The sequence below is a fragment of the Pan troglodytes genome, chromosome X, assembly GCF_028858775.2.
Source record: "Pan troglodytes isolate AG18354 chromosome X, NHGRI_mPanTro3-v2.0_pri, whole genome shotgun sequence".
Lineage (NCBI taxonomy): Eukaryota > Metazoa > Chordata > Mammalia > Primates > Hominidae > Pan > Pan troglodytes.
Genome location: NC_072421.2, coordinates 128,227,574 through 128,255,287, shown reverse-complemented (window position 1 = coordinate 128,255,287; position 27,714 = coordinate 128,227,574). Strand labels below are relative to the sequence as shown.

General features: G+C 38.9%; 1 protein-coding gene across 15 annotated transcripts in view; it reads left to right on the top strand.

Annotated features, from left to right (window-relative positions):
• Positions 1-27,714, top strand: part of ENOX2 (ecto-NOX disulfide-thiol exchanger 2) — a 277,671-nt gene that overhangs the window by 106,750 nt on the left and 143,207 nt on the right. For 11 of the 15 annotated variants that reach the window (XM_016943962.3, XM_063804882.1, XM_063804890.1 and 8 more), the window contains one exon: positions 11,148-11,291. The exons of the other annotated variants lie outside the window; for them this stretch is intronic. Coding sequence is in view for 3 of the 11 variants with exons in the window: in XM_016943961.4 (XP_016799450.1) it covers positions 11,148-11,291 (144 nt within the window). In the remaining 8 variants the exon portion in view is untranslated. The remainder of the gene's footprint in view (positions 1-11,147; positions 11,292-27,714) is intronic. 15 annotated transcript variants of the gene reach the window in all.

Sequence of the window (27,714 nt, the reverse complement as noted above, 5' to 3'; positions counted from 1 at the left end):
TCTTTCTTTTGTTGTCTTCTTGAGGAAAAAAAAATATCATATTAAATCCTAAAATTCTCAAGCCTTACATACTGTCAAAGCACCCAGAATTGTTTGAATGAATTGGACAAATAAAGAGAGAGACTATCAGTCAATATTAATTTATTGGTTTGTTTATTCCCATATGTATTGAATACCTCAATTAAAATCCAGACTGTAGCAAAATTAAGATCCTACTTTTTTTTATACAACAGCAATGGTAGGAGTTGTTTCAGACACAGATTAGTGATTTTTTTGCAGGCTTTTTACTTTACAGTCATGCTGTCTTCTCAAGGAGCAGATTCTGGTTTTCCTAGTGGTAGGTTTGACTTCAGCTTAGGCAGGGACTTCTCTAAAGGAGTTAATCAGTTGTCAACACCTTGTATTGATACTCCTAAGAGAAATTGTTATAGGAAAAGTATGGATCTTTAAGGATGCATTAGCATATTACAGGAAGCTCTGTTTTCTCCTGTGTGTTTAATTTCATAGCCAACAGCGAGGGTTATTTCTCATACATTCTTGAAAAACTAGCCCAAATGGGGCTAAAAGATTAGGAATGCAGAAAGCATAATTCCAGAACATTAGTGATGCAGTATAGCAAAATTAATAGGGTGGGAGCCAGGAGGGAGGATAAAAATTTTGAATATGTAAATGAAGATTGACCATATTTATGTGGTTCTATCTTTAGGGAATGCTAAACCACAAACTCATCATTGGTTAATTAGAAGATAATTAAAATTGTAGCATAGTGATTGGATAAATAGTTAATGAAGGCTGAATAAACAAAGAAAGGAAATCTGGTGAAATTGGTGTGTACATTTTGGGCAAAGCAAAGATACAAATGTTATTCATGCGGTGCATCAGTCTTAAAGGATACCAGTATCCTTCTAGCATTAACTGATAAAATTAACTCTCCAAAGACCAAAAGACCAGCTCTCACTTTCTCCTTCAAAACATCTTACACTGAAATGCAGATTTATTTGACAGCAACTTCAATTTTCATTCACTCACAGCATGTGAAATTATTTTGCTGAACCTTGTTTACAACTTATTTACTGGCATCTTAATAATCTATTAGCAGAAATTGGTGTTCTCTGTGTGTAGTAACTGTTCCTACTTAAAGAGCTGGCCCAGCCTAGGCTCCTGACCAGATCTGGCTGACAAGCTAGTTTTCAAAACCAGTGAAGTGGTTTCTGCAGGGAGAACTGTGCTTGCTTTTGATAATTGCCTCAGTTTTATGAAATCAATCAGCCTGAAGGGAAGACCTCATTACAGATCTGACAAGATAGACTCCAATTTCAATACTAGAACAACTCTCTGTCCTCAGGCTCTGAAATCTGCAATTATTTATTTTATTTAGACAGAGACAACCATAATAGAGTACCTCTGGGCACATTCTCAGGGAAGTACTCAACAGATAACCTAATGGTCAGTGTGTTAGGAACCTGCCCTTTTCCTGTCACTCAGGTGGAAAATTGGTCAACAGGAATTACAGCATGGCCTAGAGCCAGCTCAAAGCAGACACTGATGAATCACCATCTTTCCAATCCCCTACCCCAAAAGATGTGGAGAGAAAGGGTGGCTGCTGTAACTGTTCCCAGGGCTAAACTACAGCAAAATAAGGCTTTCTCTTCTCAGTTCCTCTGAAGACTGCCAGACAGACTTTATTCTAAGGAAAATGATAGATCACCCATCTACCATCTGTCACTTTGAACTGTTCTATCAAATCAACATTTTTTTGAACTTTGTTTTCAATGAGGAATGTGATTTTGCTGTGTTTCCCAAGCCTTAAATTGGACAGGGGAAAAAAGTCCTGAAGTGTTCTTCTTCTTGAAGTTGGAAATATGTATTTTGCTTTTCTGCTCACGGAACACAAACACCTTAACAGATTTAGTTCAGACTTTTCTTGAATAATTCACCCTTTACCAGGCCTGGGAGATGTCAGCCCCACAGAAAAAACACAGAGAACATTATGAGTGTAGGAAAATATGGATTTAGAGAGGAATGATACTCTCTCTAGTCCAGCTGTAGTATCACTGCTAGCAGTGTTCTGATAGTACAGCACCCAGATGGAACAGAGCATTCCTGAAAGATTTGGGAGGAGACATTTCCATTGTTAGGGGAAAATGTGATTCTTTCATGTTGGACAGTTCAAGGTAGTGATGAATATGGTCTCCTAAACAGAATCCAAGCAAAGAGCAATCACTGACTACTCCCGCATTATTTATTCATGATTTACTTTAATGGCTTTGTGTTATTAAGAAAAAGTAGGTTAGAAGAGGAGTGCAAAGCTAACATCTTCCAAGCTGTAAATAGACTGTAGCCTGGAGGCCCAAGGAGCCACACTACTCAAATGTTCTTATTCCATTTTTGAGGCAAATTTATATAAACCCCCCATTGGGTTAGAAGGGCGTTGACATTTGTTTAGTGTCCAACATGTGCTACACCTTAAACATACAATCTCTTATTTAATTTTCCTCACTTTGCTGTAAGGGGGGCATTATCATCCCCATTTTACAATGCAGAAACAGTCTGAGAGAGATCAAGTGACCTGTTTTATACACCTTGTAAGTGGCACACTTAGTAAGTGGCACACCTAGTAAGTTGCAGATGTGGCTTTGAATGCAGATCTGACTCTAGAGCAGCACTGTCCAGCAGAAGTTTCTGGGATGATTGAAATGTTATATAAATATGCTGTCCAAAACAGCAGCCACTAGCTACATGTAACTATTGAGCACTTGAAATGTGATTAGTGCAACTGAGCAACTGAACTTTTCACTTTTTTTCTTTCTTTCTGGTTTTGTTTTTTGTTTTTTGTTTTTTTAGATGGAGCCTTGCTCTGTCAGCCCAGGCTAGAGTGCAGTGGTGCGATCTCAGCCCACTGCAACCTCCGCCACCCGGGTTCAAGTGATTCTCCTGCCTCAGCCTCCTGAGTAGCTGGGATTACAGGCCCGTGCCACCATGCCCAGCTGATTTTTGTATTTTTAGTAGAGACGGGGTTTCACCATGTTGGTCAGGCTGGTCTCGAACTCCCGACCTCGTGATCCACCCACCTCGGCCTCCCAAAGTGCTGGGATTACAGGCGTGAGCCACTGTGCCCGGCCTGAACTTTTCATTTTATTCCATTTTAATTAATTTAAAGAGCTACATATGGCTAGTGGCTACTGTATTGCATAGCACATCTCCAGAGATTGCCTTTTCTTTTTTAAAAACTTTTAAGTTTAGCAGTACATGTGCAGGTTTGTTATAGGGGTAAACTCATGTCATGGGATTTTGTTGTACAGATTATTTCATTACCCAGGTATTAAGCATAGTACCCTTTAGTTATTTGTCTTGATCCTCTCCCTCCTTCCACCCTCCACCCTCAAGTAAGCCCCAGTATCTGTTGTTCCCCTCTGTGTGTCCATGTGTTCTCATCATTTAGCTTCCACTTATAAGTGAGAACATACAGTATTTGGTTTTCTGTTCCTGTGTGAGTTTGCTAAGGATAATGGCCTCTAGCTCCATCCATGTTCCTGCAAAGGAGATGATCTCATTCTTTTTTATGGCTGCATAGTATTCCATGGTGTATATGTACCACATATCAAAGACATGGAATGAACCTAAATGCCCATCAATGGTAGACTGGATAGAGACTGCCTTTTCTTAACTGTAGTTTGTAAATGGGACATGTAACCTGATGTACATAGAACGATTAACAGAAGATCCATATATGGGATCTCTTTTATAGTATTCTCTCAGGTAACGGTCTTGGTCAATGGAAGGACTGTTTTGCCCTTCAGAAAGAGAGAATGAAATTATGCAGATACATTAGGAGTGGAGTGTGTGATTGTCTACCATCACTCCCCAGGCTTCAGGAATCCTAAGATGCAGAAGATACCAGGAATGCTGAAGGAACCCATAAACCTTACTTCCTTCTTCCTTTCATGACAACTCCAGCAGCAGGTCAGCTGGTGCCTGGGGTGGGAAACACAACTACAGATACACCTTGACTTATGATGTAGTTACAATCTGATAAACCCGTTGAAAATTGAAAATATCATAAGTCAAAAATTTGTGACTCACTGGGAGCCGCAGCTGACCGCTGCTGCCCAGCGTGGTAAGAGAAGTATGGTTTCTACTGAATGTCTATCACTTTTACATCATAAAGTTGAAAAATCGTAAGTTGAACCATTGTAAGTCAGATACTGTCCATGCTGTATCCCAAATTGTAGCTGAGTTCAGTTCAATACTCATTTCTGGAGTGCTTACAATATAATACAAGGCACTGCGCCACGTCTTGGGGGAGGAGAGACTAAAAAATGACTGAGGCATAAAGTCTGTCCTCAAGGAGTTTACCACTAAGTGGGAGTGGGGTAAGGCAGAAGGGAAGGTAGGCTAAGACAGAATACCCAAAGAACTGTAACACAAGGCATGCTCTAAAAGGCTCAGGAAAAGTATAGGCTAACATTCAAGGACAGCCAGAATAGTATTTTATAATAAAAAAAATCCTGAGGCCAGGCACGGCGACTCATGCCTGTAATCCCAGAACTTAGGGAGACAGAGGCAGAAGGATAGCTTGAGCCCAGGAGTTATCTGCCTGGGCAACATAGCGAGACCCTGTTCACCACAAAAAGGAAAAACAAAAAGCCTGAATTCCTTGTGTGACCTTGGGAAATTTACTTCAACTCTGTAAGTGTCTCATTCCTTGTTGTAAAATAAGAATAATAATTAGAAAATAAAATAAAGGGATAATGTTTGTAAACAAGCACATCCTAAACAACCAATGAATAGTAGTTTCCCTGATGGGTAGTTCCCCTCTCTCTGTTGCTGTGTATGTATTGGTTTGGGTAGAGGTGAATAAGGAAAGACACCATGAAGGAAATAGCATCTGAGATAAGCCCTAAAGGAAGGATGATATTTTGAACATTGAAAATTAAGCAGGTGGAGGAGCAGTGTGAGCCAAAGGTGTGGAGGTAGGAAAGTACTGGATGGATTCAGTGAATGCTGTACTTCCATTTTGCTGGAGTGCCAGCCCTTTTGACTCAAAATGTGATTCCCACACCAGCAGGATTAGCATCATCTGGGAACTTATAAAAGCAGACCACAACTCAGATTTACTAAATTAGAATCCGCATTTTTACAAGATCCTCGGGGAACACATGTCCACATTAAAAAGTTTGAGAAGTATTAGGGTAGAGCATAAGCTGGGGCATAGTGGGAGACAAGGCCTGAAATGGATGCGGCCTTTTTATGAGAGACTTTAGTGACTTGACCAAGTAGTTTGGGGAGTCATTAAAAGTTGCTGAAGGATCACTGCCAATGAAAATTGGTCTATGACCTGTATCCCACCTTGAAAATGGTGACTTAAAGATAAATTAGGCTCTGAAAGTTTGTCTACCACCATTCAAGCAAGCCCCTTAGTGCTTCCAAAAAGGACTTTTCCGTTTTCTTTCTCACTTCTTCTTCATTACCTTTACTTACCCATTATTTGTAACTCATACAATTACCCTTGCTTCAGCTAAACCAGTTAGAATATTGAACTCATGAAATTGACAAAGTAGGTCTCATTTGTTTGACATCAGTTAAGACCTGGCACTGAGAAATGTTCAATTGTCTTGGCTGCTAAGCCCTGTGGCTGAAGAGTAATATTGCGGTCCAACTCTTTTGGACATTGTAAATATTCCCTCAGAAGTAGCAGGTGGAATGGTTGGGTAGTGAGAGCTACAAATATGGTTTTGAGGCCTAGAATGAGGAAGCAGGAGGGGTGAATGAAAGTGAGGAGGGCCCTCCAGAGATGGATAAATCCTTCGAAAGCACCTGCCAGAACATTAAGGGCCTGGCCATTATCTTAATCCCTTATTTTTCCAAAAGTTTTGAATTGAAAACAAATTTGGAGACCCTCATCTCCCAACATGGAATCTCATATCTGATTTTAAATTGAAGTCATTTGGAAAATAAGAATTAGGTTATAGAAACTTGTTTTACAGACAAATTAGCTAGACTGTTCTTATTGCCAAGTACTGATATTTTTTCAACATTAATTTATGTGTTGAGATTGTTGCCTTAATTTGAATTTATCAGATTTCTCAAGATTTTAGCCATTTTCTTTTAAAGCTAACTAATCCAGGGTGGAATTGTGTTTCTTTTCGCTAGGGTTATACAGTCTCTGAGCCACAGCTGCAGATAAAAAGTGGCATGCACTCACAGGGTCACATTTTGGTATTACAACCTGGGGCAATCATTAAAAGTGTTAGATTGCATCATGAAGGTTGGTCCTAATTTGACCTGATAGTGGACAGCTATGTAAAGTGAATTGTGACAGTAACTGTTAAAGCAGCTGGGCACAAAGAGATTATTGATCTTCTCACACAAGAATCATGAAAATTCTTTAGTGCTTTCCTCAAAGCCCACGAATCATTTGCATCTGTATGGCAGACATAACATTGCTTGTGAACTCCTTGACCTGCAGATTGGAGTATTCACTGAGAATCAGACTTCATTCTGAGATGTTTAACCCCCTAGTTCCATTAGATGAGAAATGTCATTCTACAAGGAACCCCACCCCCACCCTTTCCCAATATACATACTTTCTAAAGCAGCCTCATATGTGTTATGGAGTCAGATAATCTGCATTTCAACATGACATGAAATAACAGCTGGTCAGCTGTCTACACCAGTCAACTTGGTTTTAGATGAGATTACGTTACCACATGGATTTGTTTATTGTGAACATAAGATACAGAAATAGAAGAAATCTGTAACACCAGTGTTTATTATCTATTTGTCTTTATTTTAACAATTTGTACTTCCCTTTGGACAAACTGTAAATTTTGTGGGCTGGAGGGATGAGGAGATGAGATGTGAGGGAAACAAATGAACGAAGTACGAGGTTTTATTAAATTTATTCTTAGGAATAAAAGGGCAAGGACTGTGAGGAATGCGTAAGACTTTGGACAATTTCTGACTTTGTTAGTTATCTGTTACTCTGTCATTTGTTTTTCTTACAGTGATTATCAGTAGAAACTTTTAAAAGTTATACATCCTATGTCTTCATTTTAGGTAAGATAAGCAAGAAGCTGTTTTAGGGAAATAAAAGGAACTCCCAAAATAGAGTAGGTGGTAGTTTTTAAAAGCAAGCTGAATGCCTGGGAGCCCAGCAAGGAATGAGTCCCAGGCGAAGCAGTGCCCCTGGATTTAGGCCTGTCAGGAATTCTATAGATAAAATTTCTATAGAAATAGAAGAATAAACTAGATAACCTCAAAACTTTCTTCCAAATCTAATATTTTTCAGTTTCATCATGTCTAGAAAAAATGGTAGAAATTGCTTCCATAGGAGATTTAAAGATAAATTCTGTAGTTTGGGTGAGGATTACAATATGGTAATTGCCAATATTTTTATATTTATGTCATAATTGAAATTTCAGCAATAAGAATTCTTGGAATTAAAGTGGTGGTTTTCTTTTTTAGTATTTAATCATTTTAATGGGACTAGTTTACTTAAAATAGCATTTGACCTGGGTCACATATACATGACACAAAAAACACCCTTTAAATACCTATTGATTTACTGATTTATTGGTTTATTTGGTCCTGTCTTATGGAAGGAATGAAACAAAACAGTAAAAGTAGCTAGGAAGCACTGGTGTCATAGGATTTTGCTGTCTCTTTCATCCTTCCTCTTGAACTACAAATCTTTGGAGACTGTATTGGGTATTGGATGATATAAAATATGGGTTTGTGTTCAGTGAGTCAGCTTACTGAGTGAGATGTCCCCCCTCCATATGAGATCTTTCTCTATAAAAAAAATTAGGCCTGAAATGTTGTACTGAATTGTCATGATTTTCACATATCTGGATCATATATGAGGTGGATACACAGAAAGTACTTGAAATCTCAGTCTTAATTTGGTGCCAAAAATCTGTACATCCATGTAATTAATAAAATAACTATATCCCTAAGGTTACCATATGGGCCTAAAGAAAGGGCAAGCATAATTATAATAAAATGTCTATAACTGAACACCTTTAACTCATTAGATTTTTTTTCCCCTGGATTCCTTCAACTTTTAGAAAAAGGTATAAACAGGAATGAAAAGGTTCAATGAGGAAAGCAGGGTACATCCTTGGATCAGGGCAGATTCAGAACAATCTCCTCACATTGCACATCAGTAACTAGAAATTAAAAATGGAAATTCAATGTTATAATAGTAGTAGTTAATACTTATTGAACATCTACTATGTGCCAGATGTTATGCTGAATGTTCTACATATATAATCTCATTTAATATTTTTAGCAGTCTTGTGAGTTAGGTACTCTTATTAATGTCCTTTTGCAAATTGTGGCTCCAAACCTCCGGAAAATCCTCAGTCATCTACTTAATAAGTCAGGGAAATGGACTAATATATTATTCTGTAAAATTATCAAATGCAAAACAAAAATAAAAAGTTTTTCTGTTTCACCGTCATTAATCAGAACCTCCTAATCCCTGAACATTCCTTTTCATCAGCATTTTACCATTCTGTAGTATAGTACTCAAATGATGGAGATGCACTTAGAATCTAATTATTTTAAGTAATATTGATATAATCAGCATCAGAACTTTTAAGCTGTGGCATTAATTCTTGATTATCAGCTGTCAGGTCTTTAATTACATGGGTTAAAAGAATGAGTCATCTACCCCCATCCAATTAAGGATTAATTCATTTGGGCGCTCAAGGTATGGTGCTAGGCACCAAGAATATAATTGTGGGAGGGAGGGAGAGAGGGAAGTTTCCTTTTTAGAAGAGCTTTCAAGTTTATAGGGGGAAAGTTTGTTTTAATTTACTTAGAATAATGTAATTCTCATAAATATGTATTTGTTTATCTTTGCCACAGCCTTAGGTGTGTTATCACTCTCTTTTACACATTATGAAACCAAGACTAAGAGAGACCACATGACTTGCCAAAAGGTATCAGCTAGTAAAGGATAACCAGGATTTGAATCCCGGTCTGTCGGGTTCTTTCCACTGTGCCATTCTGTCTTCCATGGAACTTGTTTTGATCAGTATATTTCAGAAAGAAATTCCAAGAAAAGTTTTGGACTAGTATATTAATCATATTTGACTCTGGGACTAATCAGGTACGAGAACAATCTTCATTTGTAAATGGAATAAACATCTAGTCTTCTTTTTAAATAGTCTTGGTCATGATCTCAATTTTTTTTTAGTACATAGCAATTGATGTTTGTTTCTTTAGTTCTAGTCATGGTAGGGATTTAGTAGAACATGTATATGATGCAGTGAACAGTTCGCTTAAGATCCAGAAGCAAGTTTTACTCTTTCACTTAGTTACTCACATGATGTAAGGAAGAATGTTTGACAAGTTCCAGAAGACATTTAATGGAGGTGATCCAAGTGGAATCTGATTGCTGAAAAACAGTACTTGTTATGTGGGCTGAAAACATTAGCAAGAGGATACTCTTTATTATAAATAATAATTTAATGTCATTTCTTTCTTTTTTTTTTTTTTTGAGATGGAGTTTCACTCTTGTTGCCCAGGCTGGAGTGCAATGGCACGATCTCGGCTCACTGCAACCTCTGCCTACTGGGTGCAAGCAATTCTCCTGCCTCAGCCTCCCAAGTAGCTGGGATTACAGGCATGTGCCACCACGCCCGGCTAATTTTGTATTTTTAGTACAGACGGGGTTTCTCCATGTTGGTCAGGCTGGTCTCGAACTCCTGACCTCAGGTGATCTGCCTGCCTCGGCCTCCCAAAGTGCTGAGATTACAGGTGTAAGCCACCATGCCAGCCCATTAGAATCTTAGCATTCATTTTATTGAAACTTGATTGACCTTTAGCTGACTGGATTTCAAGGTTTTTTTTTTTTTTAAACTGACAATTTACAACATTACCTCAAGAATTGTACAGCTATGGGCCATAGAAAATTTGGGAGTTAAAGAATGAGCTATGGGCTGGGCACCGTGGCTCAAGCTTGTAATCCCAGCATTTTGGGAGGCCGAGGCTGGTGGATCACCTGAGGTAAGGAGTTTGAGACCAGCCTGGCCAACATGGCAAAACCTCATCTCTACTAAAAATACAAAAATTAGCCAGGCATGGTGGTGCATGCCTATAATCCCAGCTACTAGGGGGGCTGAGGCAGGAGGATCGCTTGAACCCGGGAGGTGGGGGTTGCAGTGAGCCAAGATCATGCTGCTGCACTCCAACCTGGGCAACAGAGCAAGGGACCATCTCAAAAAAAAAAAAAAAAAAAAAGAGTGAGCTATATCAGGCCAACCTGATTTCCCCCTCTTTGATAGGATTAGAGAACCAGTGGAGAAAAGGCTTACAGGAGATGTCTTAACTTTGGGCTTTAAAAAAGCTTTTGATTTCACATTTCATGAAGTTTAATTGAAACACTTGAAATTCCAGGTGCTGCTGCCAGAGGAGTAAGAACTGTCTCTGTCTCTGCTTGCCCCTGATTGAACCATGTAAGACTTGGAGAGTAGAAAATACCTTTTGCCATTTTATATGGTGCAGCAGTGACGAGTAAAGTGACCGTGCTTCTAATATTATTTGAAGAGAATGAGATTAACGTTACCGAAATCTAGGTCATAATTCCCCATTGCTCCAGCTACTAAATAACCCCTTTGCAATTTCTATATATTTGTTTCCTTTTCTCATTTGCCATGGAGTTATGGTTTCCTGATTTTAGAGACCCCTATATTACTATTGGAAGTGACTTTGACACAGGATAGTCTGATGATTATATCTGCATCAGTTCAACATACCTTGTAATGAAAGAATGGTAAAATGTCAGGAGATAATCCAAGGAATGCAAAGCCAAACTTTTTACAAGGAACAGTGGGTCCAACCATAGCCACATTTAATGAGGGACCTATCAGTTGCTAGCTTATGACTAAAAATGTTAAGTTGCCGCAGAAACAGGAGGGATCTTACAAATGACAGAGCCACAGTCTTAGATTTTAATTTTGTACTTACCGAAAAGATCTGTAAAAATTACAGAAGGCAACTGTCTTTAAGGAATTCACCTGTTTCTCCTAGGCTTTTAAGATTTAAAAGGTTTTCCACTAGTGGCTCATATAATAAAATCTGGAGACAATCCCAGTCCTTAATGGAGTCTGGACTTTGGCTTTCTTTTTCTTCTTTAGGATTGAACCAGCTGCCCTTTGACCCTGCTAACAACAACGAGCCCCTGCAGTTTGGTAGTGCCAGTGGCCCTCTGGTCACAGAAGGCCTCATTGAGAATGGAGGGGAATCAAGCAAGAAAAGAAAGAGAACAAATACTCCTTCAGGTAAGCTAGGTGATAATGCACTGTCTTAAGCCAGTGCCAGAGTCAACATTTTCCCAGAGCCTAGTATGTGGCAGGTCACATACTATGCTAGAGCTTGTAGGAACTAAATAAATGAGAAAGAGTCCCCTGTCCTCATGGAACTCATTATGGGATTGAAGGAGGGAAAAGCACATACACGAATAACTGTGATAATTAGATAGAGTATCATCAGTGCTGTGGCAAGTGTGTAAAGGGTGAAAAACCGATGAGAGCACAAATGAGGAAGAGTTTAATTCTGCCTTAGGGATTATAGAACACTTCATGGCAGAAGTGCCATTTTTAGCTGATCCTTGAAGAATGGGTAGGCTTGAGACAAGAGATGAGTAAAGAGCATCGATTTAGGTAGAAGGAATTGCATGAGTGAATGGTTTCACTGTGCATTTGTCTTTGTATGTACATGTGGCAGGCCATCCTCACTTTTACTTCTAATACAGATAGCTGCATATATTTGCATCTCCCCACCTCTACCCCTGTTCCCCTCAATACCCACTATGCCTACATATGTTTTATGCCCTTATAATTCTCTTAGAACAGTTGGCAAACAGATTCTTCTAAACCCTCTATAACAGCCCAATGGAGCTTTTAGCCTCCCTTGCAATTTCTCCTACCCCAATCCCTCATGTCCCATTGGCCTATTCTCATCTTAATGTTTCTTTTTTTTTTTTTCCAAAAGGAGTGAGAAAACCATAGGAGAGCCACATCTTAACTGATCATTTGATGTTTTACAATTTTATGTCTTTGTTGCATGGTTATTCATTTGGAAGTAGAATCTGTAGTATATAGAAACTGATCTGAGATTCGGGGATGGGCATAACAGACATGTTCATCATTTTTTCTTTGTTTTGTTTTTTATTATTACTTTTTACTTTCAGCTTATGAAATGGAACATGTTTACAAATGTATCATATCTGACTCTTAGATCATAGATCTCTGCTTATAAATCAAGATATTTGTTAAATATGAGTTTGGAAAATGAAAATACAGTAAAACATTAGTTACATGGAACCCTCAAGAAATGAGTGATTCTTAGAGAGCTCTGTTTTCTGGAGCATGGAAAGGCATGGTGTATAGCCAAGGAACTGGCCTGAGTTCTAATCCTGGTTTTATCTCTTTCTGTGGCCTGGAGTTATTTGCTTAACCTCTCTGAGAGTCACTTTCTTCAGCTGTAAAGTAAAAGTGATACTAAAGCCTATGTCTTAGGATTTGTTATGACAGTTAGTTGAAATGATGTAGGTAAAGTGCTTAGCATGGTGTCTGCATACAGTAATCACTTAATAAACATTGCTATTTTATTAGCATTATTATATGATATTATAAATTTCATGTTTTAAATCATCAACGTGTTTCACATTTTTAGGTTAAGCATTATGAGTATAAACCATATGTGTGTATGTGTATAAACTCATCTGTCTTTTAAAGACATGTATTCAATATAATTTAAACTTTGCTTGATCATTTAGGGGCGTAATTCCAGTCATTAGTTATCGTACGGCACTCTAATACTTTTAAATTTTTAAGGGTTTACTAAAGAGTATAGGTTTTTTACCTCTACACTAAATTGTTCTACGCTGCGGTGGTCTTTTAGTTATTATAGCCACATTTTACACATGTCCTGTCTCCTTTCTGCTGCCTACAGTCACTTTTTATTCCTCTCATCGTCCCTTCATGTAGCAGCCGTTTTTCTCCTTCTACTGAATTAAGAACAACAACAACAACAAAAAAACCCAGCCATCTCTCCAAGCTGATGTGCCAGATTAGTATAAGTAAAAGTTAAATCAGCTTTAAGTGGAACCTGCCACGGATAGAGTGCACAGAATTTAGGGCATCAACTTTAAGACATCTCTTTTGGCTCTGAGACTTTTATGATCACCTACTAGTTTTTCCATTGTATTCATGTTAAGTGATGTTAAGTGATGTGTGAATTTAGGGTAATACCTCCTGAACTGCAGTTAACTCATGAGGGTGGGGAAAGGAAGTATGTATTAATCTGAATTGTGAATTAACTTTAAAGAATTGCAGTTTTATTTCTAATGAGCACATTCAGTGAGAGCAAAGTAACTTGCACATATAGGATTTTAACAGTAGATTATGCTAATCTATAATTAGCAGAACAATTTGCATTCAAATAATGAATATGCTGAAGTTCTTAAAAAACAGTATGTTCTTTAAAATAAGTGAAATAAGCCCCTGGCAGGCTAAATTAGCTCCCTTGAAATCTTGTTCACTATTTGCTTAGAGAACCTTTTCTTTGTTAGTAGGACAAAGGTAACTCCAACCCAGGTTAAATTACCACAAATTCCAAATTAGTGTAGTCCAAATTAATGAGATTTTACTATACAAGGAGTCTTTTATAATTGTATAATTTATACTTGAACAATTTTATAATTGTTCAGCAGCAATCTTGTGATATTGTAAATAGGCAGACAGCTTTATAATATTATTTTCTTCCTCTGCAGTACTAGACAAAAGGAAGAGGGAAGATATTTCATGAGTAGCAACTTCCCTCTTCCTTTGTCATCATTCCCTGCACTGTGGCAAGGAGGAAAGCTAGAGTTGGAAGTTCCCAAAGGAGCTACCGACCATTTCATTTCCAAGCTGCATGTCCAGTCATTGCATTACTCGGCCCTGTAACTCCACTGAGTCAAAGCCATCTCTCTCCCTCTCCTTACCTGCAAACGAGGGAGGGATATTTGCTTGCAGGTCCAGTTCCACACTACACATTCTTTTTTCCTCCCTTTCCCAACCCTCCTACCTCTCCCGTTTTCTACAAACTGCCTCTTTCCTTTTGTACTAAAACTGATTTCTTAAAGGTCACCTGTGACCTTCAGATTGTCAAAGTCAGTGGCCTTTTGGCAGGTCGCAACCACCTTGAACTCTTTGTTTCATTTGATGCTATTAACAATGCCCCCTTCTTTGTATTTTCTCTACTTTTGCTTTCCTTGGTAATACACTTTGCAGATTCTTCCTTTACTGTCTCCTTCAACCTTCTTTCTCATTTTCTTCATCCCTCGACTGTAAGTATACTATTACCCACATTTCTAGATGAAGAAATAAAGGATAAACTTACCCAAAGTTGAATGTCTAGCAAGTGGTTTACCCAGGCCTCTAACTCCAAAGTCTATTTCTAACTACTATGCTGAAGTTACTGTGTCTAAAGTTATTAGGAATCTAGAACCACTACTAAAATGTATGTAAAACATTGGTGCAGACCAGGGAAAGCTGTGTTTATGTGGAAATAAATAGGTAAGAATAAGAGGAGCAGGCCTTGGATATGATCATCTTGAGGATCCCTTCAAACTCAGATCTCATGGTTCCTCTTTTCAGCTTTCTTTTTTTTCTGCTACTCCCCAAAACAAGTCTTCTATTTCAGCCACACCGATCCACTACTTTTCTCTGAAGACAGTGTGCTTACCTGCCTCACCACCGTGCTCATACCATTCATTTCCCTTTCCCAGCATGCTCCCCTTCTTTCACTTGTCAAAGTCTTATCCAACTGTCAGTGCCTAGTACAAGTCCTACCCTCTATAAGAAGCCTTCTGGATCATCTTAATTAGAAATGTTCTCTTGTACCTCTGAAATATATCGGTCATTAAATTCATATCAATCACTTGACACTGATTGTGGACCACCTTGAACTATTGCTTATGAGTTTGTGTATATATATATATGTCTTAGCTTTTCAACTCAGTTATAACTCCCCTGTTGGAAGGGCCCCAACTCTCTTAGCAGAGATATGGTGTCTTACACAAAATAGATGCTCCAGAAATATTTGTTGCTTGATCACATATTTGATTGAATAATTGCTTTCTCTATGCCTTTATATTCCCTATTATTTTCTTGTTATTTTCAGGATAGAGCTTTGCACGAAACTCTGCCTTTGTATCTGAATTTGACCAACTGACAGCTTCACTTGTCCCTAAAGGCTACTCAGACATTTGTGAGATTACATCCTTAGAACAGGCACAAATCAAATCTGGGTGCTTGTGAAAAAAAAAAAAATACCTGGCCCTAATGGAATCCTTGCCTTATTACAGCTGAGATTTCTTAAGTGCCCAAGGGAAACTGATAGGTAGAGTTTAAATGTCCTGCCTCAACTATGAAGTAGACCAGTAATCAGGATTAGACATTACTGCCATATTTGACCACATAATCTTTCTTTGTGGATCTGGTTGCTTTGTAGCTTTTGTAAGATGAGCTCAGAATTCTTCAGAGTGTGTTTCCTCTTAAATTTTACCTTTTCCCCATGGAAATGTTTCCTTGGTGATGCTGTAGCTGTACAAATTGTCTAAGATGGCAGCAAATCCATTTATTCAGATGGTACTCTATAGCAAAAGAGTAGAAGATTGTTAAACCCATGTAAAATCACAATGCTAAGTTCGTTTCTCAAAGTTGCCAACTGCCTCCTGGTTTGAGAGCCATCTGGATTTGTAGAAGCAGAAATACCAACTCTTTCATGAAATACTTCCACTAAAGTGGAAAAAACCATGAGTCAACAAGGCCAACTGGGTGATGACTAAAATCGAATGCATTGTTTTAAGCAACATCATGGTACAATAATATTCAAAGAAGGTGTCAGCTCTCTGGAAGAGTGGGAAACTACCCAGGAATAATTACAATACCAAAGTGAGCATCCAGGTGTGGGCAGAGTCCTATTTCCATTGTCTTTTCTCTATAAGCCTGTGTTGAAAGATAGATTTGTCCTTAAATGTGTCAAAAGTAGTATTGCCAAAGTTCATGTGAATAACGAATGACTCAGTGTGAAAAGAGGGATCTTCAGCCAGTTTTCATTTGCAATAATTATTTAATCACAAAAGTTCAAGATCTCCAGAAAGACCCTTCAAAATCAATAATAATTTGTATTGGTATGGTGATTGTTTCTTTCTCTTAATGTATTCTCATACTCACTGCGTTTTACACATGAGGTGCTAATCACTAGAGAGGAGAAATAACTTTGTCTAAGGTAGACTAGCATCACCAGGAGTGTTATAATTAAATAAGGACCTCCAGAGAGTATCCAGTCTTGATCATAGACCTCCCAACTCCATTCTCAGCTTTCCTTTAGAAATTCTGGAAATCAAAATGATACTTGACAATATAAAGACAGTGAACAATTACAGCACTACAAGGCTAGATTAATAGGAGAAAGTGGGCCTGTAGAGCAGCAAGAAGAAATTTGGTCAGCCATAAAGAACTATTATCAGAATGGGTTATCAGAAAACTTGCTCAGGCTCACTTGGAAGAGAAATATAAAAAGGAGATGAACACTCATCTGCTTGAGAGTACTTTTGTTTCCTTTCTTACCTGAAAGGAGGGCTACGAACCAGGAAACTTTTCTATGACACTTATAGCCTTTTGATTTACCTCAGACTCACAGGACTGAGACTTTTTATTTCATGTGTACTTTGAAGTCCACAAATGAAAGCGTTGATTGTTTTTAAAGAGAGAAAATGCCACCATTTTATATCTTGGTGTGTGGTATTTCTAGCATGTCAGCTGAATTATTATCTTGCCAAAGGCAAGAAGAGCCTATTGTTCCCTCAGATAGAATTAAAATAAGAAAAAGGGTAGACTAATAGCCCTACTCAGTTTCTTTAGTCCTTTGGACATTTTCATCTCATTACAGTTTCAAGAAATAAAACCATTATCTTGAAAACTGGAGGATCAAAAAAGTAAGCCTACTTTCTTTCTCAGGTCTGATAGAAGAAATCCAGTGTGAAGTTTTCATTTTCAAGGACTGTCCAGGGGAGGGCAGACAGGGTGGCACAAAAGAGGCAGGATAGAAAAATGGAAATACATCTCTCTTAAGTTGCCCCAATCATTGAAATAGCTTTGGAATGATTTTGTGACTTCATTGTACTTAAGTCATTAGGAATTCTCTCAGCAGACATGAAGTGTAAGTAGCCTGATACGTTGGTAATATAGAGGCTAGTGGTAGATGTTTAAGTCTAGTGTTTTAGAGTTGGAGACAACCTCAACTAACTCCAGCATTTTTTTTTTTTTTGAGAGAGAGAGAGAGTCTCACTCTGTCACCCAGGCTGGAGTGCAGTGGCTCTATCACAGCTCACCTCCCAAGCCTCAGGTGATTCTCTTGCCTCAGCCGCCCCCCTCCCCGAGTAGCTGGAACTACAAATGTGCACCACCACACCTGGATAATTTTGGTATTTTAAATAGAGACAGGGTTTCTCCACGTTGCCCAGGCTGGTCTCAAACTCCTGGGCTCAAAAGATCCACCCGCCTCAGCCTCCCAAAGTGCTGAGATTACAGGCATGAGCCACCATGCCTGGCCAAACTCCATCATTTTTATAAATGAAGAAACTGAGACCCAGAGAAGGGATTTATCTAAGGTCACATGGTTAATTCATGGCAGAATGAGAACTAGTTATTACCAGACCCATATAATCATTTCAAATTGGCTAGGACTGTGGCATGTAATTGATTCATTTTTACTGTGAAAGTGTATCTGTAACCTGGAAATGCTAACTTCTCTCATGCTAATAGTACTACGTGATTTGTCACAAGCTCACCTGGTGGTATGGGAGGCCCCGTATCTGTTTTGGCTGCTGCACAGGGGAAGGCACTTTGTTCTCAAGACAGAAAAGAGTTTGAGACTGGGAAATACCTATGAAGGAATTGCTTTCTTAGAGCAGAACTCGGGCAACTCAGCAAATTACAGAAGAATCTTTTTGTGACACCTGATTACTTGGTAAGGGACAGTTTGTGTCCTCCATCCCAGCCTACCCTTAAGGCCACTCCATTCAAGCAGGAAAACATTTTATACTTATGTTTTGTCTGTGGTTGTGTTAGGCCATTCTTTCATTGCTATAAAGAAATACCTGAGACTGGGTAATTTATAAAGAAAAGAGGCTTAATTGTCTCACGGTTCGGCAGACTTTATAGGAAGCATGGTGCTGGCGTCTGCTCAGCTTCTGGGGAGGCCTTAGGAAGCTTTTACTCATGGCAGAACTCAAAGGGGAAGCAGGCATGTCACATGGCGAAAGCAGGAGCAAGAGAGAGAGTGGAGGGGGAGACGCCACACTTTACAACAACCAGATTTCATAAGAACTCACTGTCACAAGGACAGCATCAAGCCATGAGGGATCTTCCCCCATGACCAAAACACCTCTCACCAGGCCCCACCTCCAACATTGGGGATTATAATTCAGCATGAGATTTGGGCAGGAACAAATACCTAAACTATATCAGTGATTTAAACTTTGTTGTATAACTTCGTCTAGAGAATCTCTTTCAATTTCGTGATTATTGGGCAAAGATTTGTCTGGAAAAAAAATCAGTTTTAGGTGAGTAAAACTGAATTTCAGAGTAAGAGGATTCTTGCATTTTGAGAGGTTGTTTTCATCTCCTCCTAGCTTAGTAAAGTGCAGAAAGCAAATGTCATTTTTGTCCTTGGGACCTGTAAGGTCCTCGCTAGCCTTAATAAGGGAAAGGAGCACACTCAGACATGTAGTGAAAACTATACTGAAGTCTGTGCTTTTAGTACTGAATTTGACACTTATTATTAGACTTTTGGCCTTAGGTGAACCACAGAAGCCATTTCTAAGCCTCAGTTTCCAAATTTGTTTAATGGGGAAAGCAACTTAAAAGCAGTCAGATAATACTTTTATGGTTACTGCTCTGCTTGTTATGGTGTAAGAGCTTGAAATAACCACATTGGTTTTCTTTTTCCAGTTCTGAATCAAACTGAGAAAAAAAAAACACAAAACACCTCAGGAGGAACAAAATATGGCATCGACTTTATTATAGATAAAATTATGTTGAAGAACATGGCTTGTGTCTAAGGCCTAATGAGACTTCCTACCACCTCTAGCTTCAAATGTATTCCTTGATACTCACCTGTGGAGATGATTGAGCCTTCAGAGCAGACCATTTACCGTCCCAGCGCCCTTGAGAGTGATGGCCTGTGTCACACTTCAGTGGAAGCTAGAAATGAAGAGCAAAATGGGCCTGTAGGTCTACCTCTAGAAGATGGTGCCTGTGCCCTGACTAGGCTCTACTCACTCATAAAAGAGTTGGAGGGCATTTAGACCTGAGAGCCAGAATGCACAGGATAGGCCATGAATAAGTACTTATTTTTATTTTTTTATAATATTAGTATTTTTTTTTTTGAGACAGGGTCTCCCTCTGTCACCCAGGCTGGAGTGCAGTGGTGCTGTCTCGGGTCACTGCAGCCTTGAACTCCAGGTCTCAAGCAACCCTCCTGCCCCAGCACCCCAAGTAGCTGGGACTACAGGCCATGCCTCTATGCCTGGCTAATTTTTGTATTTTTTGTAGAGACGGGGTTTCACCAGGTTGCCCAGCCTGGTCTGGAACTCCTAGCTCAAGCCATCCACGCGCCTTGTCCTCCCAAAGTGCTGGGATTACAGGCGTGATAATCAGATAAGTCAATCTTGCTCCTGTGCCAAAGAACAAGCAGGGGTGAAAGCCCAGAGAAGTTTTTATGGTACTCTGTGTCCCCCTCCACAAACACAATGGAAATTTCTTCTTTGCCACAGAATGGCAACAAGTGGGGACAAGAACCAAACCCCTACAATCCCCAATATCACTGTTTAAGATTAGCATGATTTTGATTTTTCAAAGTCTTTTCCTTAGGATTTTTTTATACCAGGGGAAACTGGCAATGACAGTCCATTGTGTGGTATAGGTAAATAGGGTTGTTCTAGTACACATGTGTTACATTTATATTTTACTTCTTCATGTACAAAATTGAGACATTCCAAATGGAATCAAACTCATATCCTCTATTGTTGAAGTAGTACCTTACAATGAAGAGATTTCATTTTTATAAATTTGAAACACAGAATACTTCTGCTGCCATTTCAGCATTGTCACATGTGGTTGCAAACTCTACAAGCTTTCCCTTCTCTTCCACAACACCAAAGTATAACAATTAAAATACTGTTTTACTACTACTACTAATAGCTAATACCTATGGAACACCTACTCTGTGCCTGACACTATGTATTTCAAATATATTATTTGATTTTCACAGCAACCCTATCAGGTAAGTACAGTTATTATCCTCACTTTACAGATAAGGAAACAAACACAGATACTAATTTGTCCAAATAGTAATGTGTCCCAATAGTAAGTAGAGGAGGTGAGATTCAAACCCAGGCAATATAGCTCCAAAATCAGTGTCTGGAATCAATTAAATCAAAATGAAAATGGGGCCAGGTGTCTATGCTATTTCAGAGCACCCCAGATGATTCCAATATGCAGCCACACTTGAGAAGCAGTGCAGCTAATTATACTGTATCAAAGGACTATTATACATGTACCTAGGCCACTGTGATTCAGAATGCTGGACATTTGTAGTATTCTGTGACACAGTGTGTCCAGAGTCCTCTATTAGGAACTGAAATGACAGAAGTGACAGTAACAGAGTAGACCAAAAGATGGTAAAGTGGTTGTGTAAATGTTGACCTCTCTAGGTATCTCAACACAGAAAGAAGAGACCACCTAATTTGCAATTTTCTCTTTCTCTGCTTTCTCTGCTCTATTTCCTGATGTCCATTGATTATCTACAGAAATAAAAATCCATAATGATGAAATTCCCTCTTTTTGTGTGCTAAGGGGACAGTCTTGATTTTTTTCCAATCTTCCATATCCTCCATAATGTGAGCTATTCAATTTAAGTCATGTAGATTGTAGTATTTCACATTGAGCAATTGCTTGTGTAATATAATTAATTTTAAAATATTTTGCTTATTCTGCATTTGAATTTTAAGCAAAAGCATCTTTAGTGTTCAAGCTGTTTTGTAGAATATGGTGAGGTGATGAGAGTGGTACACAAAACCATTAGAGAGATACTCAACTGCAGAAACAGAGTGTACTAATTTTGGGAGGGGGGCAGGTTTCAGCAGGTGGCATTCCCTATCTCCACCCACATTCTTCTGCATATTTGATTCAATAGAAACTATAACAGCAGCAGTAGCTTTTATTGAATATTGATTGTATGCCAACCGCTATGACCAAGTGCTTTACATGTATAAACTCAAGCAAACTTCCCAAGAAATCTATAAGATAGACACCATTCCCCACTTCTTTACAGATTTTTTAAAAACCTGAGGCTTGGAAAACATAGGAAATTTTTCCAGGCGACAACTAATAAATAGTATAAGCAGATTTGAAAGAGGGAGGCAGAGTAACAGTTGTTAAGAGCACGTGTTCAGAATCCTGGCCCTGACTTTAGGCAAGTTATTGCAGCTCTTGAAGCCTAGTTTCTTTACCTACAAAATAGAGGTAATAATACCAAGTGCACAGGGTTGTTTTAGGATTCAGTGAGAAAACGAATAAATAGTGCTTAGTGCCTGGTTTTCTTTTATTCAGTGAATATTTATTTAGTCTTAATAAGTGTGAGGCATAGTGGTAGGCTTTAAGTTACCACAATAAGCTGTGAATGAGACAGATTCCAATTCTGGCCTTGAGATGCTAACAGTCTAGTAAAGAAGACAGTCATTAAGCAAATAACTACGCTAACAATTATTTGCAATTATGCTGAATGCTATGAAAGAGTGACAGGTCGTAGTGAACACTCAGTAAATAAGAGCAAATATTTACTGAGTGTCTTTTACGTACTAGGCACTATGCCAGGTAGAAGATTGAGTGCAAGTGCACAATTGTGATGAAGAGTGGAGGCATTTTCATGAAATTTTATGTGAAATTAGGGTGCAGCTAAAGAAGCCATCTGCTTTCTTCTGGTCGGTCAAGGAAGCTTCGTGGGGAGGAGGCAAAATGTAGAAGATGCTTGGTGTAGTTTATTGGAAAGATAAGAGATCAAGTTGAAAACATCCCATCTTTGCCCAAGATTAGTTCCTGGAGATTGTGTAAATCTTGTAATGTGAGAGGCATTCCCAGCATGAGTGGCCTTTTTATCTGGCAAGAGGCTTGTGTGACAAACCACAGTGACCAGGCTTTTTCTCTGAGATGAACACTAAGTGCTGAATTTGCTTCAGAGCTTGACATAAAGTCTGAGCAGGCAACAAGTCATAACTACATACCGTTTTCAGATGCTGATTCACATATCACCTCATACAAATACAGTGGTTCTGCTGGCAAGCTGTTTTCTAATCTGGCCTTTTTTATTCCCCTCCATAATTACCCTGATCTAGGATGAACAGCCTGAGAAACATTGACTAATGCATCCTAAATTACATTAGCAAGGCAACCACAAGCTTTCAGCTTCTCTTGATTTTGTGTGAGGTCTCTGTTAAGCAGTTCTTACCACATTAGGTGTGCAGAGAGGACTACAGATCTTCCAGGCTGCAGCTTGCCATTAGTTAAGACTGTCATCCTTTGCTACAAAGCACCACACTCTCAGTGGCATTGCCTACAAAGCGGGAGATGCCTTTCACTTTTTGCCCTCCTGTCAAACAGCCAGTCAGTCAATTAGAAAGCTTTGTCTTGCAGCTCAGACTGCCCAGAAGTATTTTCTGCCTTGATTGGAGCGAGTGAAGAAGTGGTAGCTAAGGAACTTTACTCTGCCTTCCTTCTGGGCCCCTAACTGATGTTTACTGTAACTTAGGACTTGGCACACTAGTAAGTGAAAGTCTTTTTGCCATAACCCTGTGAAGAAGGTCCTATTAGTACTCTCATCTTGCATATGAGGTAAGTGAGGTTCAGAGGCTCACTGGATTGCACAAGATGAGACAGCCAGTAGGCTCTTCAAACGCAGGTTTTTAAATGACAGTGAGACCTGTGCACTTTGCATTATGCCCCACTGCTTTCTAAGATTTCTGAAGAAGGAAGTGATTTGATCTGAGCTAGACTTTCAGAAGATACTCTAACCAGAGGGTTATCATGGGTTATAAAAAGGCAAAACTAGAACTGGGAGACCAGGTTGAAGACTTTTGAAATAGCCCAGGGAAGTGATATATGGACCTGAGTCAGTGTTATGGAAATAGGGATGGAGAAGAGGAGATAGATCCAAAAAACTTACTGGTGGTTTATCATTCGGAACTAATAGGGCTTGAAGAGTTGTGGAGCCTAGAAACGAAAAAAACTATATTAAAATCATCTGGCCCACTTATCTACGCAGGGTATAATTATGCCCACTTTTACAGGTGAGTCATCTCAACTGTGATTCAGCCTAAGTGACTTGTCCAAGGTCCCAAGCTAGTTGAGGCCAAAAGGAGCTGGGACTCAGAACTCCTTCCTAGTATAATCCTCTTTCCACTAACGCATGGGATCTCCCAAATCTGTGTTTTATTATTTTAAGATGTTATTATTGAAGTACATAAAGGTACACAAATTATATATGTACACCAATGAACTTTCACAAACAGCGTACTCGTGTAACAAGCACCTGAAAGATGGCACAGAGATTTCTGGCACCTCAGAAGACTCCTGTGCCCTTTTCCAGTCACTTCCCCACAAAGATAATCTCTACCCTTACTTTCTCTCCCTCTTTTTAATAAGTGCCTGCTGGGCCATATCAGAGGTTGGGAAATTTACTATTGAGATCCTCCTGTTGATGGATACTTAAATTATTCCTGTCTTTTGGCTGCCACCACAAACAGTGCTGCAATGAACAGCCATGATCGTGCTGCTTTGTACACGTGAACAAGTATTACTCTAGAATAGACTCCAAGAAGTAAGTTTGCTGGGTTGAAGGGTTAAGGGCCTTGTACATTTTGATGACGAATACTACCACAATGGCTTCTGCAAAGGCTTCACCAAGTCAGAATCTCAACCCTGGTATTTGAGTCATTTCCTGTCTTCTTGCCAGTGCATGATATCATTAATCCTATAAATTTTTGCCAATTTGACAGGTCAGGAATGATAGCTCCTTACTGCTTTATTTGCATTTTTGTGATGAATACTGAATTTGAGCATATTTTTCAAATGTTTACTAGTCCTTTGTGTTTCTTTTATCAATCATTTGTGATATCCTTTGCCCATTTTTCTTTTTTTTTAAATTATGGACTTGTAAGGGTTCTTTTTATGTCATGGAAATTAATGCTTTCTCTGTTAAATGTGTTATAAATGTTTTCTCATGTATTTTAACACTGTTTGTGCTGTGTTCTTTCACATTGTCTGTTTTATAAAGTTACTTCCCTTTTGTAGATTCTCTAGTCATTCCTTTAAGCACGGAAATCCACACTTTCTGGAGTTTTCAGAGCAGCCCCAGTGTCACATATTCTATCCCATTGCCCCCAAAAGTACAAGTGCGTATGTCAAATTACGTTTTCCTAATTCTATAATTAGAAAATCTAGTCATCCCACCTACAGTGGTTGGCAGTAAAGCTCTTGGTCTGTTTTCTAGACAGGCTCCAGGTGCTCTTTGAGGGAAAAATAGGGTAGCAGAACACACCTGTCTTAGAGCTGTGGAATCTGGTATGTGCTAAAGGGAATGTGAATATGGTATAAATTCTGGTCATCCTAACATCGTATCACCAGCTGTCTTTTGCTATGACATTCAGATAGCTTAGGCACGTTGGAATGTTTGGTTGCCACTTGAAAGTGTTTGATTACACAGAATGAGCTCTGGAAGAGTTCTGTCTCATGTCTATAAAGGGAAATGGAACGTCTTCTTCTTTTGGCACATGGAAAACATCTTAAATTTCTATCCATATTATTTAGGACTGTAAAAATTTGTCATCTCTAAGAAATAAAAAGTTTGCTAATCGCATTTTTAAAAATGCTCTCAGGACAATATTTAGCCTATTTATGCAAGCCATTTGGAAGCATTCTCAACAGCAGACAATTGCAAACATAATATGCCAATATGTTTACTCGGCAAACATGTATTGGATGCCTACTGTGTGTCAGGTGATGTTGGATGGAAGGGTAGATGAATATGCTAATTTCTAGCAGAAACCGAGACTTGAGTAAGACCTAGCTCCAGTCTTCAGAGTGCGTACATCTGGTAACTAGAAATTATTTCCTTCCACTGATGAAAAACACTTTCCTAGGAATTCTAAAGGGACTACATTTGTTAGTTCTTAGTTAGAATTACTGAGTTTACATGAAAGTAATAAAACTGAATTTACTCTCATTTAATCAGTACCACTGCCTATTTCCTGCATTTTTCCCTCGGCAGCCCCATTATTATCCTCTGATTTCAGGAAAAGCCAATGTGGGCATTCAAGTAAGCAAAAAAGATATCTTGTCCTTTTCCAAAATTTCCCTTGTCCAAATGTTAGTGACATCTTTAGGTTATGTAAATGGAATTGATCTTGGTTTGGATTGATAGGTATTTAGATGGTAAAAATAAGAAAACACTGTGAGATGGGGGCTTAAGCCTGCTTAAGCCTTAATTGTCCTAAGAAGGAATGACACATTTTTCACTGAGAAATGTTCTGGGGTGATAATTGGCTTCCTGTTGCAGGCTGAACATGGCTTGAGAAGAAAATACTTCCCCTAGATTATGAAACAGGCAGCATTGGTATTGTATTTCTAAAATTAATTCAGTAAACATTTGCTCCAATAATTAGGCTTCATAGAGCGTCATGCGGAGGGTGCGTTTTCCTTTGTGTGCAATGTAAAACTTTCTTAAGAGTAAGTCAGCTTAAAAAAAAGACTATGAATCTTAGACCGATCATCTTCTTCCCCTCTGTACCCTACCCTGTCACTCCCATCCAAACTATATCCGAGAAAGTTCTAAAGAATTAGGCCTTGAAGGATAGCTCTATAATTTAGAATTCTGTCACTCTGTTCTCTGCCCTCCCCACAACACACATCATTTCTCACAATTGTTCTTTGAAAGGATCAGGCTGCTTTTGCATCCAGGATAGCCCCCGAGTTATTTTTGCAAGTTAGTGGCAGCCCAGTAATTTTATCCCCTTCCCTGCCTGTGGAGCAGGTGCTCAAGTCTTTCAGTTTTCTGTGGCCACTCATGGTTAGTTTTCCTCCAGGACAAGAATTTGTAGCCCTGTGCACCTCCAGAAAGACCAAGCAATCCCCATATACAAGTCTACTGTTAGACTGAAAGCTTAGTTGGGAATAAGAAAAGAATCAGATAATGTGGCAAGGTGGTGGACAGCAGGCTGGGGTGGTTGGAAAGAGGGGACACTTAGAGATCATTTTGTTCAGTGATTCTCAACCAACATGCCTAAGGGTGTATTTATCTGACACTATAGCAGTGATCCTTGTGAGAGGGTGATAGCAGCTAGAAGGAGGTATTCCTTTTGGAGCAGCTAACAAAAAACATTTACAGGGAGAAGGGCATATGTGTAGTTTTAGAAAACTGCTCCCCGCCCCCAGCTTTAATTGAATTAAGTTTCCAAACATACAGCAGTTCAGTAGCAGAACTATGCCTTGATTTTGTGTCTTCAGACTCCCTATCCTGTCTTCTTTTTCATTGCATTCTGCTATGGGAAAAAGAAAAGAGAAAGGAAGTAACATAACAAGGGAGAAAGAAGAGAAAAGAAAATAACTGCCTGTTATGACCTGCCTGCCTCCTCCACTGTCACTTAGTCTCTTAAAAGTGTCAAATAGCCTGAACCCTTGACTTCAAATGCCACCCACCCTGTCTCCCTTGAGCCCAGTTACAGCAACATTCAACTCCTTGCTAAAACATGCCCTATGCTTTCAATCCATTCCCTCTACCTGAAATATCCTCCTCCTCTTAACCAGGCAAAATCCAATATGCTCCCCCAAATGAAAATGTTTTACCACTGTGTGGGTTACTTTATGCAAAGATATCTGTAAGTAGTAACTTTTGGCTAAATAAGTATGCAGTGCACTTCCACAGTTTTCATCTTATTTGAAGGAAAAACATTGTCAAGACCAAGCTCCAACATGGCGACTTCTACCATTAAGGCTACCCAGATCTCCTAGTCTGAATTAAATTCTCCTGTGTTCAAATTAGCATTTTTCTCTTATAGCACTTACTATTTCTTGTGTATTATAGGAATTTATATGCACACGTAGATTCTACTAGCTTGTAAGTTCATGAAGTCAAGGATCATGTCTTACTCATCTTTGTATCTCTTCTATCAGTACTCATCACAGTGCTACATGCATAGTAGGTACCCAGTACATGTATTGAGTGAATGAGTAAATTTTTCCTACTTTCATAGGATTTTTTTGAACTCAAAATATTTTCTGTGAGATTGTCCATATTCCAGTGACAGAAGCATTATCATGTTTATTCATTCATACATTCATTCATTCCACAAATACTTATCATATGCCTACTCTGTGCCAGGTACTGTTTTAGTTGATAGGTATACAGCAGTAAATAAAACAATATATGTTCCTGCTCTCGTGTAGCATTCTAGTGAGTGGGGCAGATAATAAACAAATAGATATATAAGTTCTGGTACTTAATTACCTCAAAAAGCAATAATAATAAAGCAAGTTAAGGGTACACAAAATGAACAAGGGCTACAATTTTGTCTTTCCTTTACAACAGTATCCTTGA